Below are 15,744 nucleotides of genomic sequence, written 5' to 3'. Positions count from 1 at the left end.
ACGACAGATGGCGTCTCGATCGCCTTGTGTCAATTCACTTCTCAACCTGCGTATGGCATGTTGAGGACTCTTGCATACTTACTCTCGACTTTTCTCTTTCGAGTCGAGTATTCCCTGAGACTGTGAGTGGTTCTATCGAGTAGCGTTGATTGTTATTGATTCACGCTTCCAGTTATTACGCACGAAATCCAGACGAAAATGTCGACAGAAGAAGCGTTTCAGGCTGCTGTCAACGTGATCCGATCCATGCCAAAAGATGGTAGGTTATTGAGGTTTATTTTTCCCGTTTTTGTGTTTGTTATTGCCGAGTGACTGACGTATGGTGGGTGTGAGTGTCTTCTGACGGCGCTGACCACTGCAAATTCCATCGGTATATGAAATGAGGTCAAAAATTTGCCTCCAGGTAAGAACAAGAACAGCGAGCTGACAGATATTCTACAGTAATATCCCCGATAATTGGTTTTTGTCTGTGTGCAGCCATTTTTTAATCAATATGTATGTATTTGTGCACTTGCACTGATAAGACGTAATCTGAGTCTTGACAATCTCGAGACAGTTAGAGTAAACAAGATGTTTGTTGGTGTTTCATGCAGGGCCCTTTCAACCTTCGCCCGACCTGATGCTTCGCTTCTATGGATTATTCAAACAGGCCACCCTAGGAAAAAACAACTTGCCAAAACCATCCTTCTGGGCAGTGATTACCAAAGCGAAATGGGATGCGTGGAAGAATCTAGGAAACATGCCAAAGGAGGAGGCAATGAAGAAATATGTGGATGAGCTCAAGCAGGTATTTTGTTTGCTACCCTTTTTCCCGTGATGGCACAGATAAATTTCCCACTACATTTTTTATTGTGCTTTCTTTCTCCTGTTTCCAGATCATTGAGACCATGTCCTACTCTGAGAATGTGGCCAATTTCATGCACGTCTTGGGCCCTTTCTACGAAGCAGTCTACGACGGCCAGGAGCCGGAGAATCTGCGCCGAAATCCGTCTCCCCAGTTGTCGGAAGGGATGGACAAAGATCAACAGGAAGACGAGAGTGGCTACAGCAGCAGCATCAACGGCACAGGGGCGGAAGAAACAGGTACAAATGATTTGAATAAATACCTGAGGAGGAGCCACTAAAACAAGAAACGGGACAAAGAAAAAAGAGCCAAATTAAAAGTAGACACAGTAGGTTAAACGACGAATGGAAATGTTGGAAAGAAACGAGTTGACCTTGAGCCAGCACCAGGTACACACAAGTTGTCGTGGTCTGACGGGTATGGGTCTCTTGGGAAGTGGGAGGGAGGAGCTTATTGCCTGTACATAGAGTCGGATCTTGAGGAGAGATCTGCTCAGTCGCTCACCAGACATAGGTGGTCTATTGATTCTCGACACATTTTTCCCCCCTTAAACATTTTGGTTTTGTGCGTTGGCATCGTTTTTTAACGTCAATGTTGTTCGTGTCCGACATTAACACGAAATAGAAAGCGCCGATCTGGAAACGGAGAACAACAACAAGCCGCTGAGAATTGAAGAAGAAGAACCAGTTACTACACTTTCGCCTGCTACCAGTTCGACTTCACTTTACGCATCTGAAAAGTTTTATAGTGATGCCGAGAGCGACGACGAATACAAGGATCCCTTGCCAGACGTCTATCCGCAATCCAAATCGTTCCATTCGGTAATACCATAGTTCTTATTCTAATTTTTAAAAAGAAAAGTCTTGTCTGACTGTTGTGAATTCATTTCAGGCCATGAACAAGTCATCCAACATCGATTCGGGCGAGCAGCTACACGTCACAATGGCCATTCAGCGGCTTCAGGCCGATTTGCAATCCATCAACAGTCGATTGGAGGCGTTGGAAATACACCGGAAGGAGTCGACGTTGATGGAAAATGGGCAGCCGAGGCAACAGCAGCAGCAAGGCAGCACGAAACACAGCACGGTGGAACAGGTGGGCTCGTTCGCCGTCACCTACGGTTCCATTCCCTCGGTCAACCAGCTGTCTCTGCCTTCGTGGTTCCCGTTCAGGAACGTGAATGTGGCTACGATCGCCGTCATCCTTGGCTGGCCGCTACTCGCTCAATACCTCTACGCGCGGTTACATCATCGCCACTCGGCCGTCTAGAAGAAATGTCCGTCAAAACCATCACAAACATGCAGACAACAAAGAAAACAGCGTTTCTCTTTTAATTAAACAACTATTTGCCTTTTTTTAAAAAATCTTCTTCTAGATTTCGTCCGTTTACCACAAAATGGGTGCTGCTACTACTTCTACTTAACTGGGAAATTTCAAACTCAAAAAAGAAAAGACAAAAAAGACAAATTTATTGACTTTTTTTATATACATAATATTTGATATATTTTTCTATGGAAGATTTTCCTCCCCCCACTTTTTTTTAAAAAAGAATTTCCATGACTGCGGATATTACAGAAATTCCCTCGTTCCCCCTCCTTTTGGTATCTCCCTTCCAAACAAAATAATTCATCCGAAATATTTCGTGTGTTTTGCGCCTTACCGTTGATGATCAATTTTTACTGCTGGTTGTGTGTATGTGTGTCGATTAACGTGATGTTCTTTTTTTCTTTTCCCCCCAATTCTTGTACACTTTACACAACATTTGTGAAAAACAGGAAAACATCTTTTCCGAGCGCCAAGCGAAAAGATAATTTTGTTTTTAAAAATTCTTCTACTCATTTTTCCATCAGGGAAAATCATTTCATTTTCTCTCTTCAACTTTTTGTAGAGGAAGAAAAAATTAACGATTGTAAAGGAGTTGCAATTCAACGGGGTAACTATATATAAAATACACGACAGTTGTTATTATTACAAGGAGGAACTCGTTTCACTTTTCTTTTTATTACAGCATCTTGAGGAATTCGTGTAATAACCCTCGAGCTACTTTCTCGTTATGGCGTGATTAACTTTCTCCGCTTTCTCAAGTTCAAATTAAAAGATAAATCAATTCGTAATATTGTTCTTTTTCTGTTGAGTATATTTCTGTCATTCTTGTTTACTCATTTATATTTAACGGTCTATTTTAGTAGTCTTATTGCTGCTCACACGTTACGGCGGAATGTTAACGACAGTTATAATGAAAGTGACACAACAATCAACGAAGATGATATACAAATATTGAACTGCTGGGGGGGAGGGATATGTAGTTGGTTATTATATTGACACACACTTTGGTACAATGAAGACATAATTAGCGAGCAAGACAAAAGGACACTGACAAATTAAGACAGAACAAAACGTCAATTTAACAGTTAAAGATGATCTCTCACATGTTATACGGATAATGCGAGAGACATTTTACTGCAATTTTTGGAAGACTTTTGGTTTTGCTGTCCACGTGCTCCTATATGGCACGAGTCTCGTTGTTATTCCCGGCGACACGAATTTATTTTGAAACAAAAAGAAATCACACGCTAATTTGAATAGGGACACACCCAAACAAATGAAAACAGCTGAGCGAGAAAAAAAAAAACGAATTATGGAAATTTCAATAATTTGGATATGTGCAATTATTACGTGATATGTAGTGCACTTTCTTGGTTGTTGCAGTAAATAATAAATTAAATACAGCATATTTAAATTAATTATAAACATTTAAATATAATTGGAAAACAGTTATATAGCGCCACCGCTGGAATGCAGTAGCAATAATCATCTTTGAACAACACAATTGGAAAAAGCAAAAAATGAATAAAACTGGAATTGAAATTATTCGAACAAATATTGTTCCCAACTAAAGACGTAAGAAGGAAATGATTAACGTATAAATTGAGGTTTAGACTGTGCATGTTGGTGGCCATGAAACATTAAATGTGAACGAGGTCAAAGCCACTTTCTCTAATGATGGGGGATCCCAGAGAGTATAGTATAACAGAAGAAGAAGAAACTCTATACAAAGACACACTTATTAGAGATTATAATATTAAAAAATGTGACGGCAAGGTCAGGTGAAACGAGACGTATGTCTCGGGACACCTTGACCTTTGCACGAGTGCTTTAGTGTGCTGGACAGTAACAAGGAGTGGAGAGCCCACATCAAAATGTGCAGTGCTGTGCCAGTGCAGAGAAAATTTAAAGGTGCAGTGTAAAGTGCATCAGTGACGAAAACAATGCAGCAAATGCTGAGTGGGGGAAGGACTGGACAACGAAAACAGCCATCACACAGCTGTGTTAACATAGACGGCAAGTAACATGGAGAGCGCATGCAAGTGGTGTGTGCAATAATGACCACAACAACAATTATGTAAGACCGTGCTGCTACTTGATAATCATATAGTGATAGTGTTTAGAGGTCATGGCCCAAACGGTCCATTTCCTCCACCAGAAAGTCAACATCCTCCTCGGTGACAGCCTGATTGGAGATGATGCACCTGAAGAAGTTGGGCAGCTTGCCTTGTGGTTGGTATCCCACCATGAGAGTTCCAGTCGACATCATTCGTCCCTTGAGAATGGGCGTAATCTGTTTGGCAAGTTGATAAACATCTCTCATTTCCTATTTCAATTATTTAATTAATGACATTTTGTTTTTTACCTGTCCAAGGAGACGATCACGTTCGGGGCCAGGAGCCATGGTGCGGAAACGAGTGGGGACATACCAGAAACAGACGTTGGTGCATTCAGGTTCGGCTACAATCAACTGGAAACGTTCCGGTCTCTTTAACAGTCCTTCGACTAGATATTGAGTTAGTTCGATAAAGCGTTCCATTTGCTTGGCAAATCCTTCAGTTCCCTTTTAAATTTGGAAAAAATTGTTTAAAGTTTAGATTTCTTTTTATTAAGTTAATTTTGTTCAATACCTTGGCCCTCCACAGCAACCAGAACTTGAAAATGTCGTTGTGGCGACCACATTGTATGACTTTATCTCCCGTATCGTAGGTGACATCGTAATGTTTGTCCTGCTGGAACAAGTAATCGGCGCACATCCGGTTGCAATGGTACAGCAAACTCTGGGGAAACGAATCGAAAATGAAGTTTCTCTGGATCAAACAAATTGGACGGAAATCGAGACTCACATTTTGCTTGAAATGGACCGTTGAACATTGGAGCAAAACGTTCATCATCTTGTGGGGGTTCCAGGTGACCGAGTCGGCCCTTGTGATGCCTTCGAATTTGTAGCGGAACTTTTCGGACATGAGGAGACCCCCGCCCCAAGCGGCATCGATGTGCAGCCAGAGGTGATGCTTTTCGCAAATGTCGGCGATGGGATTGATGGGATCGAAGGCTCCGAAAACGGTCGATCCTGCAGTGCCAGTCACCATGAACGGGATCTTTCCATCGCTGATGCTCTTGAGGACCAACCGCTCCAACTCTTCCGGAATCATTTGTCCCTTTTCGTTGCAAGGAACGCTGATGCAATTGTCCGTTCCCAATCCTGAAGCAGCGGCTGCGCTCATCATGGAGAAGTGACTCTACACAAACATTTGAATATTCGTTCATTCATTTGGATTGAATTTCAAATGGAATTTTCACGTACGTGTTCGGATGTGAACATGACGAGTGGGCCGGGCAAGGATTGCAATCCTTCGCTCTTGACACGTGGATATTTGCGGTAACGGGCGGCCAGGACGGCGTACAGATTGGATATGGTTCCACCTGCGCGTTCAAATTTCATCACATCATCCGTGTGGAAATGAATTAGAATGTCAAATTGTGTTTTTACCAGGAGCCAGGATCGAATCTCCACCCTTGTAGCCGATAATCTCCCTCATTTTCTTGAGTGTCATGTGCTCCATGAGGATAAAGACGGGCGAAATCTCGTAGGTGAACATGTTGGTGTTGGCCGTGGCCGTCAGCCACTCACCGGCCATGGAAATGACGTCAACTCCATTGGACAGTTGATTGAAGAAACGTGGGTGACCTGTCAATAATTTTTCAATTTCCAATAATTCAATTCTTTTCAAATTCTTCTGTTTGTTTTTTTTAGTACACCCATCAAGAGACACACAATCCCCCCTTCTGGCAAAGAAAATCTATTCTTTGCCCTTCAGAGGAGATAACACCCAAATGTTTATAGATGCGGATGAGACCTGTCATCAACGCGGTCCCAGGAGAACCAACCACACCCCCACTATTTACCATTTCGGTATGGCCTAATATAATATTTTTTTTCTTCCTCTCCTCCGCACTCCGCACCGGGTGAGATATCTGTCGACATCAGACATTTTCTATTTTTTGGCAAAAGAAAAGGCACTAGGGCTGTTGGGTAAGAAATGGGGTCGAATGTCATCGGCACGCGCTTTACTACTACACCCCATATCGTTGCACACACAAAAGAATATCACGAGGACGCCCATAATTCATCGGGATATGTCGGCTGCAGTATGCCCCGTATATCTTTTCTCTCTCTCTCTCTTCATATGAGCAGCATTTAACCTTTTATAAGTCCCCCACCCCTCTCAAAAATACCACACTCTCTTGTACGGGAATAAAGAAAAGAATCATTTGTCACGTGAAGGGGTGGGCCAAATGTGTCAACACCAGAAAGTTGATACTTTAGCAATAAAAAAAACCCCAGTGATTTGCCGGAGGGTTTTTTATTTTTGTCATCATTTCTACCGCGAATTGAATCAAATGTGGAAACACTTTTTGATGTTGATGGCCGAGTAAATGCAATTTGGCTTTTCCCTTTCATCATCTTCACGTTATATTGGCTCTGCTGGGCTCGCAATTGGTCATCTCCCGTTTTGATATCAAAAGCTAACCGACCCGTTATCGCAATCTGTTACCAGTGCCTCCCCCTCCCTCGCTGTCGGATAATAGGAACATATCCAGCTCTCGAGGAGTAATAACCGACTGGATAACATTCTATGGGCCTTGATATTAATCACAAGGAAATTTGATTTTCCGTTTTTTTTTTTCTGACGGTCAACAACTTTTAGTGTGTCGTGATCCCTGGGGATAATCTTTTGGCGAAAGAAACTTTTCGAGAGAGAGTTTTACCAAAGGATTTCCAGCTTTTGTTTGCGTATTGTTTAGCAGTGTTTTTGGCTTTTGACATTTCCCCCCCCATTCTCTCTTCCTATTAATGATTTCTATATATATAGGAGCTCTGCCTTCCATTGTGTTGGCCCCCAGGAGGGGAGATCAATCTCCCGATTTGTGATCCCTCTTTCTCACTTTACTTGTAATAATAATACTTTTTCTTTCTCTCTTTTTCTCTCCCTATATGGTGAAGAAATGATCCATTGGACTTGTTTCCCTTTTTCTCTTCTTTTTTCTCTTTGATCGAAAAAGGATCGCAGACTGTACGGGCTGCTCAAGCTGCTGACATCTCTCTCTCTCCACCCCTCAGCTTTCAATAACGTGTTGTACGTCGTCGTCGGCTGTCGCTCACTTCTTTCTTCCAACACTTGGAATAAAAAAGCAAGGAGTGAACGGGTCGTGGCAATCCGCGTGAGACGCTACGCAGCTGCGGGCGTGAGACGGACCGTCTTGAATGCGGACGTCAAGCGGAAAGACAAAGGATCAAAATCTATTCCACCCACCCACCCAAAAAAGACACACGGATGGAAATCTATCAATCAACCGATTTTGATCCTTATAGATGTGATGTACTGGTTGGTTCCCGATTACCAGCGACTGTGTTCTTGATCGATCCGCAAAAATTCTCTCGCTCCTTTTTTATTTCCGTCGAGCTCCTAGATGAGAAAACAAGGAGCCAATCGAATGGATAGCAGCTGCTTCCATCTCTCCCCACCCCACCCCATATGGAAAAGCGAAGGAGGCCGAAACCACGAAACGCAACTTTTCCATCAGACGCCCATTCCCTTTGAATATTATTACATACGCCATGGAAAAAGAGTGGAAAATCTTATTCGAGAGAGAGGAGCTGGAAGCATATTAAAATGGTGCGTTGCCATGTGCTGCCATTCCCGGAGGGAGTTCAATTTTTCCTTATCATCTCCAAACTAAAAGAAAATGTTTGTTAATTTCCCTTCAAATTGAATTCGATTTCGAATAGGCTGCACCGAGAGGCGGCAGAAGGAGCCTCAACTGGAAATGTCAAACACTCGTGGCCCCCCACCCGAGTTAGTAGTATTGTAGCAGTGATTGGAGGATCGGGTCCGGCGATAAGAGTCTGAGGGATATCATCCACTTCATTTCCTCCTGCGCTGTCCAATTGTTTGGTGGGCGCACACACACACAACTGACACGCCATTTCCACCCACAAGGATGAAGGGGGGGATCCCTCCATCACATCCGCCTACACTCCTATACCTCGGATAGGTTTGACATTTCGGGTTAAACAGCAGCTGCGGTTCGTCACATATATCCGAAATAGAAGGTTGTATCAATATTATTCCATCTTGTTTAGAAACGCCTAAACTACTATTTAATCCACCCTATTAATTCAGCGTGGCAAGGATCTTTTTTCTTTTGTGTTTGAGCTGCGGCTAATTGGATGGGCATTCCACCAGTGTTGTCGTCTCATACAGACAGCGACAGCCATTCATTTCAATCTTGTTCCCTTTAGCTCCTAGATTTAGGCCCTACTAGAGAAGAGGAGGAGAGGCTTTAGGATTCAGCTGGACACTAGAGAGGGGACAGAAGAGTGTCTGAAGAGGAGGAACAAATAACAATCTAGCGGGTAATGAGAGATATACAGGCCGACAGAGCGGGGAGGGTGTTAAGGAACGGCTTATTCGTAACGAAGAAGAAGAAAGAAAAGTAATAGTTAGCCTCCTATTTTTATTCCATTACGGATCGACAGGCTTCCTTAGACCCACCAGGGCTTGATCCAGCATTTCTATTCCGGCGGCCGGAATGAATAAGACCATCATCATTGATCTCTCTTCTTCTTCTTGCCAGGGCTATAAAACGTCGCCCTATTTTCGCTGTTATTACCATTCGTTTGTTTTTGTGTGATTCGGATCGATGGATCTGAGGTTCCTTGATTCACTCCTCCTCCCAAAAAATAATTTGATGTCAAATGGATCAAGTCGTACATTTGGAAATCCCCTCCGAAACTTTTTGACAGAAAGAGACATGTGTGTTTTCATTTCCCATTTATAAAAATCTAAAGAGACATTGAAATCCTCCTGATCCGCAAACCCCTTCTCCTCCTCCCGGAAGGCTTTTATTCCGGTCCCTGAATGTCTTTCCCCTCCGTACGGAGAGAGAGAGAAGCCCATCGTCATTTTTTGGGGCTGAAAACAAAAGAGAAAGACACAACAGGAGCTCCTAAACAGAGACGGAAAGGATTTAGGGGGACGAGGAAGAACAGAAAATGGACGTTGACTTGTGTACGTAAGGCATGGGGGGGCTGCGACATTTACAGTTGCAACTTTATTGAAGGGCCTTGGGCCGCATCGAAAAGGATTGGCGCTGGTTGAAGCGGAAATAATCCCGTCGCACAACCGAATTATTTCACAGACTGCTGACTGCAGTCGGCACTAGGACATTTATAAGCGCCTGAAATGTTTAATTGAATTTCATTTGAACCTGTTTTGACTTGATAGGTGAGCGTGTCGCGACAATCGGCCAGGAGCTGGTCGATGTTCTTGGGCTGGTTGGGCAGAGACAAGTCGATGATCTCCAGCAGCTGCTCCGGATGATGGAAGTCGAGGATCTTGCTGGAACGGTCGAACGTCTTGTGCAGGAAATCCATCAGGATCTCCGTCATCCGGTTGAGGAATTCCCTCGTCTCCGGCTCGCTATCACCGACATGTGGCAGCAAATCTACAACCACCAGAAAAAGAAAAAATAACTTGTAAGTAGAAAAATCATCTATTTCTTTCTATAGAAAAAAGAAAAAAGGAAATTTCCTGTTTATTTAAGGGCGAGGGAACTGATCTGCGGTCGTGTGTGATTGGAGATTGATTGGAATGATAACACCCTGGTGGTCCCCCCCCCCTTTTCCTTCCTACCCGTCGGGGGATATTTATAGCGCCATTCATATCTTTGATAAGTCTCCAATCAGCGACATCTTATTTTTTTAAAATACTAATAATATCGCGCCTGTGTATTTAATTATTTCGGGGGGTATAGGCTTTGATTTATTGAATCCGGATGGATAGGCTATAATCATCCATCATTCTCTCACCCCTCCCTCTACGCTCAGAGAAAGAAAAAACACACGGCATGGCAGAATATCATGCGGAGTAAACAGAAGAGCCCAATTTGAATAGTAATTTCGGGGCCTATACACATACAGTGAAGGGGGGACTGTGGTAGCTGCTACTGCAAGAGAGAGAAAAGCCCCTTCTGGTTTGTGACGATACCGAAATCTGTTGGTGTCAACACAAACACGCACAGACACAAAAGACACACTCTCTGTGTGTCGGCATACATTAAAATTATATGTTTAGGACTGGCTGAAGTTGAGGGCATTTCTACATGGAAATTTTAATTAGAATTTTTGATTATTATTTTCAAAGTTGTAATCGATTGTTGCGAGTTATGTGGCGTATGTCGGGATCCGGAATTGACTAAATGGATGTTCAACATCGGGGAATGGAATGCCAATATATGTGGAGGGCCCCCAAAACATTTCATCGTACTGGAAGCTCCTAGTTCTACCCCCCCGACAAAGCAACAATGGAATAATAATAGTCATATATATATCTCTATATGCGGAAGGATGGATGTACATATCTCGATATGTATTCTCAGTCTACGTTGTATATATATTCTGCTGCTGCAACACAACAGTTTGGTGGATGCATTGTGTCTCAGTCGTATCATCCCCCCCACCCGTTTCCAAGAATGGGGAGGGGAATTGAGATCAGGGGGGGGGGGCAGCAGCTTGTGCATTCTTCACTTTAATTAAACGAAAACTACAAAGAGGCAAATAATCAATGGCTCGGCGCGTTCTCTCTCTCCCTCTGCACCCCTCCATCGAATTTTTTTTTAGAGAGAGAAAAGCGACGGACCAGAGTTTGTAATATGCATTCAACAATTTCACAACAACAACAACATTGAGAGTTGTTATTACGACATCAACTTTTCAATGAAGAATTGACTACCAATATGTGAGAGCTATTGTTGTTCGAACCCTCTCGGATTGAAAATTATTCGATTGATTTTTATTTTAACATTTCAATTTTGAGAAAATGGACAAACTTACCGGAATAGTAGAGGGCGCCAATGTCTTTGGCCAACCTGCGGTTTCCCTGTTCCTCCTGGACGGACATTTTTCTTTTCTGTTCTGTTACGGAATGAAATATGAAAACGACTTTTCAATTTCTGTTGTTTTTGGTTGTTGGGAGAAAAAGTTTTTTTAATAATAACCAGCTGCTACCCAGTCGTGATTTATAGATTTGGCGCTTCTATTCAACTTGAACTTGACTCGACCGATGGATATGTGCCATTTGCTAACCCTGCCTTTTATACCATCTGTGTAGGGTCCATCCTCCTCCTCCTCCGTGCTAGATGCTGACAGATGCTGCTGGATGCCGTCGGCTGCCTCTGCGCTTGTGCCGCAAAATCCTTCCCTCAAGATGTTTGAAATGGGAGGAGTTTGTGAGTGGATTCCAACCAGTCACGCCATCGAGATCCTCCTCTACCCCCACCCAAGAAAGGCCGTGAGATGATGACGACGTCTGCAATCGACCAATCCTCTTTTCCAACCTCGTAACAAACAAACAAGAAACTGAGTCGAAAATGAATCCTGGATCGAAGAAATTTATTGGCAACCCCAATAAACCCAATTTTGTATTTCAGACAACTTTGATTCATCACCGACGGTCGTTTCATTCCTCCCACGTGGGATCCAATAATAACAGACGGGTTAGTATAGTTTAGATTTCTCCGTGATTAAATGTCGATCGATTGAATATTGATAAATCTCGGGCATAGATTTTTATTCCGGCATGTTGGAAACGTCGCACATGTGCGGGGGTGTTGTATTGTGGATGCTGTACAATTTTTATGACTGGGCCGATGGGAGGGAGGGTCTATCTATACCCGTGAGAGAGAAGGAGCTAACATGCGTGAAACAGCTGGGCGTCATCGCTCAGGAACAGCAGCAACTCAACCGTTTACAATATCACGATATCGTATCTAAAACCTTCGCTACTTGCATTTAAGACTTATGGAATTGCGCAGCAGAGATCACCAGCGTCACCCCTCCCGCGTTACATATGGCGAGAGATTTCAGGGTCCAAATTCCAGGCACTAAACTAATTAATATTCACGTTATGGTACATGGGTCCCTGCTTGTTCAAATTGTTGATGATATTTCTCTTCCATTTGGAACCTGTCGTTCAAATTCTTTTGTTATTTTCCCCCTTCGTTCAGTTGTTGTTTCGTAGAATATTCTCGACTGTTTAATTCGAATAATTTTTCTTCATCTTTCTCGAGACGACTACGAACGTCAAGATGTTATTGCTGTTGCTGTAATTGATGTATTGCGTCTGTTAATAATTTCTCCACGTATAAGAGGAGGGCGGGAAGGATACTGCGAGATATTTAATCGATCGGGAAAGATCAATTCAAACTAAAACCAAGCAATAGATGTTTTATAAACAAGGGAGTTTATTGGCTGGATACAAAATTTGGTGTAATTCGTTTCAAGATAACATGTGATTTTTCTCTTTGATTCAGCGACGTCGGACCGGAACTAATTCGCAATTACACAATACTCCTCCGTCGCCCGTCTTGCACAAATCAGCGCAGACTTGGCCCCAGTCACGAGTTGTCGTTGTCGTCGCCACCGTAACCACTTCCGCACGGCCCTCTAAGAATAAAAAAAAATTTCATTTTAAGCGATGGAAATTTGAATCGTTTAATGAAATTTACCGATGCTTCGGACTGCGATGGAATTGGCTTGCACCGAGACCAACATGACCGACATGAAAGCGACGAGGACGCAACAAACGGTCAGTTTCATTTTTCAATTTTCTCTTTTAGTTCTAAAATTAGATTAAGAAATTTGAAATTTTCGATTGAAATATTTTTCAATGGAAATTAAATTCGTACCTGAACGTTTTTTAAGCGAAAATGTTGAGCGCGTACAGTCTGGAATGAGTCAACAATTGTATTAAGAATTGATTCAGAAACTTGTGGACCTTTATGACTTGACGTGTAAGAATAGCGGGTACAACGTGAACTTTCATATCAGAACGAAATCGAACGTCATCGTTACCAAATCTCCCGGCCGCAAAGATTAGAAACGAGACGATTTTATAGCTACACTAATAATCTCTTCCAGCAGCTGATATCTTGTGTTCTAACCTTGATAATGAATTAGGGGGGGTCTCTCCTTTTTGTTTGTCCGTTCCCGATACACACAAACAAAAGTCATTCAACAACAGTTGAAACGGATTGCAATCTACTGCGCATTTGAACATGTGTTACGTCGTGCACATCGACGAGTAATCCCGTCGCTAAGTAGCTAGGCCCCTACTTAATTGTGTCGGTGATAAAAAAAAGACTCTCGGCTCCTTTCCAATTCTAATCCGAAATGGCGCCGTCGGGATCATCTGGAACGAAATAATAAAAATAAAATGAAAACTTGTAGATGTCGATCGATTGTAAGAAATCGATTCTCAAAACATTTCGCGGCTCTGCTGTTGAAAAGTTGATTTTTAAGTCAAACGAAAAGTCGATTTGCGAATATTTGATTGATTGCCGAGCGCAAGTGAACTAATTCAACAGCTAATTGGATACTCGAGTTGGCAGCTGTTACGACGTCCAAGGAATGAATGCGCGTGGCATGTCGATTATTAGTGGCGACCTCGAAACGCCAACGTGGGGAATGCGCACCGATCCGGGCACCACCCAAAAACACGTGCGGAAGCGAATGCCGAATAGACTGGATGGTTGTTTTTGTTTGCGCCTCGTGTTTATAATTTGTTGCGAGTCATCGTCAAGCATTGTTGATCTGCCATCAATCCTCTCTATCTCTTTTGTTTTGTTGTTGTTGCCATAAGAGTGTCTTCTTTTTTTCGTTATTAAAAGAACACACAAAGTCTAGAAGCCAAAAAAGTTTGTGCGCGCGGCTATTTCTATTTCGCCACTTGAGGTTGTTTTCTATATTTGACCCTCGAGTGTTTGAAATGTCCCATCATTCTTTTTCCTTTCGCTGGCCTCTTGGAACTCTTCCACCCGTAGGAAACGTCTAATTTCGACTTGGCACGTCCGACTGAAGTCGTACCCGCTACCGTTTCGCTTCCTTCCTTCCGCCCCGAGTTGCGTCATCGCACTCAATTGATCGCATGATGAAATGAATATTCCTAGACATTAATAATACTACCAACAATCGGCCGTTTTTCTTTTTTCACGATTAAATGACTGCCATCTGGCGGCTGATGTTACCAACTAAGAAAATTCGTCAAGTGGGGCAGCGTCCCTTTTTGTTTTATCTTTTAAAAAAGAAACGGCCAGTGAACTTTGCGATGAATATCTCGTTACTAATGAATTGCGTGTACACAGGATGTTTGCTCCACATGATGTTGCCAAATGTAATAGATCCGATAGGTAGTTGAGGAAGCGCCAAAGTGTATTGTGGAATGTGCGGTAATATTATGATGAAAAAGGCACTGCAATACACACCAGAGAGATAAGAATATAGATGTGGGGGTAGGAAAGATGTTTTAGGGCTTTGTTATTGGATCAGAACATAAGTACTAATTAGAGATGTTTTTTTGTTTTTTTTTACGAGGAATTTAATGAATTTATTAAATCGAGAACTGGGGTAATATGAAAGTATAAAATAAGTCGTATAATCCCCCGATCTAACCGCTCATGACGGCACGAACAAATTCTTCATAATTCACGTTGCCCTGGGAGTCTTCATGGCCATTCAATAGTTCTCCAACTTCTTCATCAGCCAACTTCTCACCTAAATTCAAAATAATTGTTTGTTTATTATAAATGACACACCCAATGTTGAATGCAAGTCATTAGGCGTTACCCAAGGTTGTGAGGAGATGTCTGAGTTCTGCAGATGAAATGTAACCATTGCCATCTTTGTCAAAATGCCTCAGTCCTTCAATGAAATCTTCAGCTGTATCGGCTGAACGGTTTTTGGAAATGGCTTGGAGGATTGGCAAAAACACCTCAAAGTTGACACGAGCCTCTAAAGAATTACAAAAGAACATGAACTGATTGAACCGGAAGATCTCTTTCAATGTAATTACCTGGTCGGTGATTGTGGGTCAACTTCTTCACATCAGATTCTGTGGGGTTCTGTCCCAAGGCACGCAAAATGTCACCAATCTGAGACACCTGAACACAACCATCTCCTTTTTGATCAAAAAGTTGAAATGCTTCCTGAAAGTCTACAAGAGAAATATTCAATTAATGCATCAGAAAGGGAACGGCAAGGGAAATCTAGGCCGATTATGTCAAAGGTCTGCACCAACTTTCATTACCATATAAGGTATGAAAATTGCATCTTTAAAAGTTTTCTTACCAGCAAGTTGATCTTCACTGTATCCGGCCTTTAAATAGAAGCAGAAGAATAAGAAATAGTTAGATTATTTATTTCAACCAATTGTAACCGTTTAACTGTCATTAGAAAATCAATTACCATTTTTTTCGAAACGTGAACTACAGAACAGAAACACACCCAAACGAATGCACAAGCAGTCTGTGTTGAAATTTTTTTGGAAACTGACGTCAAATGGTCCGTACCATAGATATAAAATGTAGACTAGCAACGCTAAAAATACGCGCCACCTTTTGGCGAGATAACAATAGGAGTCTGTTATTGAAATGGTTGAAATAAGATAATTCAAGGTCCATAAATACGCGAATATTTAAAAAATTGAGAATTGTTTTAGTTGATTTTGCCTCCA

At 42.3% G+C, this 15,744-nt stretch overlaps 3 protein-coding genes and 3 long non-coding RNA genes across 9 annotated transcripts; 3 read left to right on the top strand and 3 right to left on the bottom strand.

Annotated features, from left to right (window-relative positions):
* Nucleotides 1-26: 26 nt before the first annotated feature.
* LOC124198344 (acyl-CoA-binding domain-containing protein 5-like) lies at nucleotides 27-2,821 on the top strand. The gene is made up of 5 exons (XM_046594176.1): nucleotides 27-259; nucleotides 594-787; nucleotides 876-1,083; nucleotides 1,469-1,665; nucleotides 1,736-2,821. The coding sequence occupies exons 1-5, from the start codon at nucleotides 199-201 to the stop codon at nucleotides 2,111-2,113; spliced, it is 1,038 nt and encodes a 345-aa protein (XP_046450132.1). The 5' UTR covers nucleotides 27-198; the 3' UTR covers nucleotides 2,114-2,821.
* A 145-nt stretch (nucleotides 2,822-2,966) lies between these two features.
* On the bottom strand, nucleotides 2,967-11,304 carry LOC124198341 (glutamate decarboxylase-like). 2 transcript variants are annotated; one of them, XM_046594172.1, is made up of 9 exons: nucleotides 11,244-11,304; nucleotides 11,070-11,150; nucleotides 9,446-9,682; nucleotides 5,664-5,861; nucleotides 5,478-5,596; nucleotides 5,017-5,412; nucleotides 4,801-4,950; nucleotides 4,536-4,733; nucleotides 2,967-4,463 (listed from the first exon to the last, which is right to left on the bottom strand). In XM_046594172.1, exons 2-9 carry the CDS (start codon nucleotides 11,134-11,136, stop codon nucleotides 4,290-4,292), a joined length of 1,539 nt encoding a protein of 512 aa, XP_046450128.1. In that variant the 5' UTR covers nucleotides 11,137-11,150; nucleotides 11,244-11,304; the 3' UTR covers nucleotides 2,967-4,289. The 2 variants fall into 2 exon arrangements, with proteins under 2 accessions (XP_046450128.1, XP_046450129.1); XM_046594173.1 differs by having other exon boundaries at nucleotides 11,070-11,145; nucleotides 11,244-11,299.
* On the top strand, nucleotides 5,412-8,404 carry LOC124198351. 3 transcript variants are annotated; one of them, XR_006876554.1, is made up of 6 exons: nucleotides 5,412-5,552; nucleotides 5,667-5,852; nucleotides 5,928-6,086; nucleotides 7,048-7,127; nucleotides 7,238-7,851; nucleotides 7,965-8,404. It is a non-coding gene; the product is annotated as an uncharacterized LOC124198351 (long non-coding RNA). The 3 variants fall into 3 exon arrangements; XR_006876555.1 differs by lacking the exon at nucleotides 7,048-7,127; XR_006876556.1 differs by lacking the exons at nucleotides 7,048-7,127; nucleotides 7,238-7,851.
* On the top strand, nucleotides 9,576-14,670 carry LOC124198353. Its single transcript, XR_006876558.1, has 2 exons — nucleotides 9,576-9,713; nucleotides 11,347-14,670. It is a non-coding gene; the product is annotated as an uncharacterized LOC124198353 (long non-coding RNA).
* On the bottom strand, nucleotides 12,457-13,070 carry LOC124198349. The gene is made up of 3 exons (XR_006876552.1): nucleotides 12,923-13,070; nucleotides 12,743-12,855; nucleotides 12,457-12,680 (listed from the first exon to the last, which is right to left on the bottom strand). It is a non-coding gene; the product is annotated as an uncharacterized LOC124198349 (long non-coding RNA).
* On the bottom strand, nucleotides 14,424-15,610 carry LOC124198347 (myosin-2 essential light chain-like). Its single transcript, XM_046594178.1, has 5 exons — nucleotides 15,477-15,610; nucleotides 15,360-15,387; nucleotides 15,085-15,225; nucleotides 14,859-15,023; nucleotides 14,424-14,786 (listed from the first exon to the last, which is right to left on the bottom strand). The coding sequence occupies exons 1-5, from the start codon at nucleotides 15,477-15,479 to the stop codon at nucleotides 14,680-14,682; spliced, it is 444 nt and encodes a 147-aa protein (XP_046450134.1). The 5' UTR covers nucleotides 15,480-15,610; the 3' UTR covers nucleotides 14,424-14,679.
* Nucleotides 15,611-15,744: the final 134 nt, after the last annotated feature.

This window comes from Daphnia pulex, chromosome 7 (genome assembly GCF_021134715.1).
Source record: "Daphnia pulex isolate KAP4 chromosome 7, ASM2113471v1".
Lineage (NCBI taxonomy): Eukaryota > Metazoa > Arthropoda > Branchiopoda > Diplostraca > Daphniidae > Daphnia > Daphnia pulex.
Note: the sequence above shows the minus strand (reverse complement) of the source record. Positions and strands in the feature narration are given on the sequence as shown.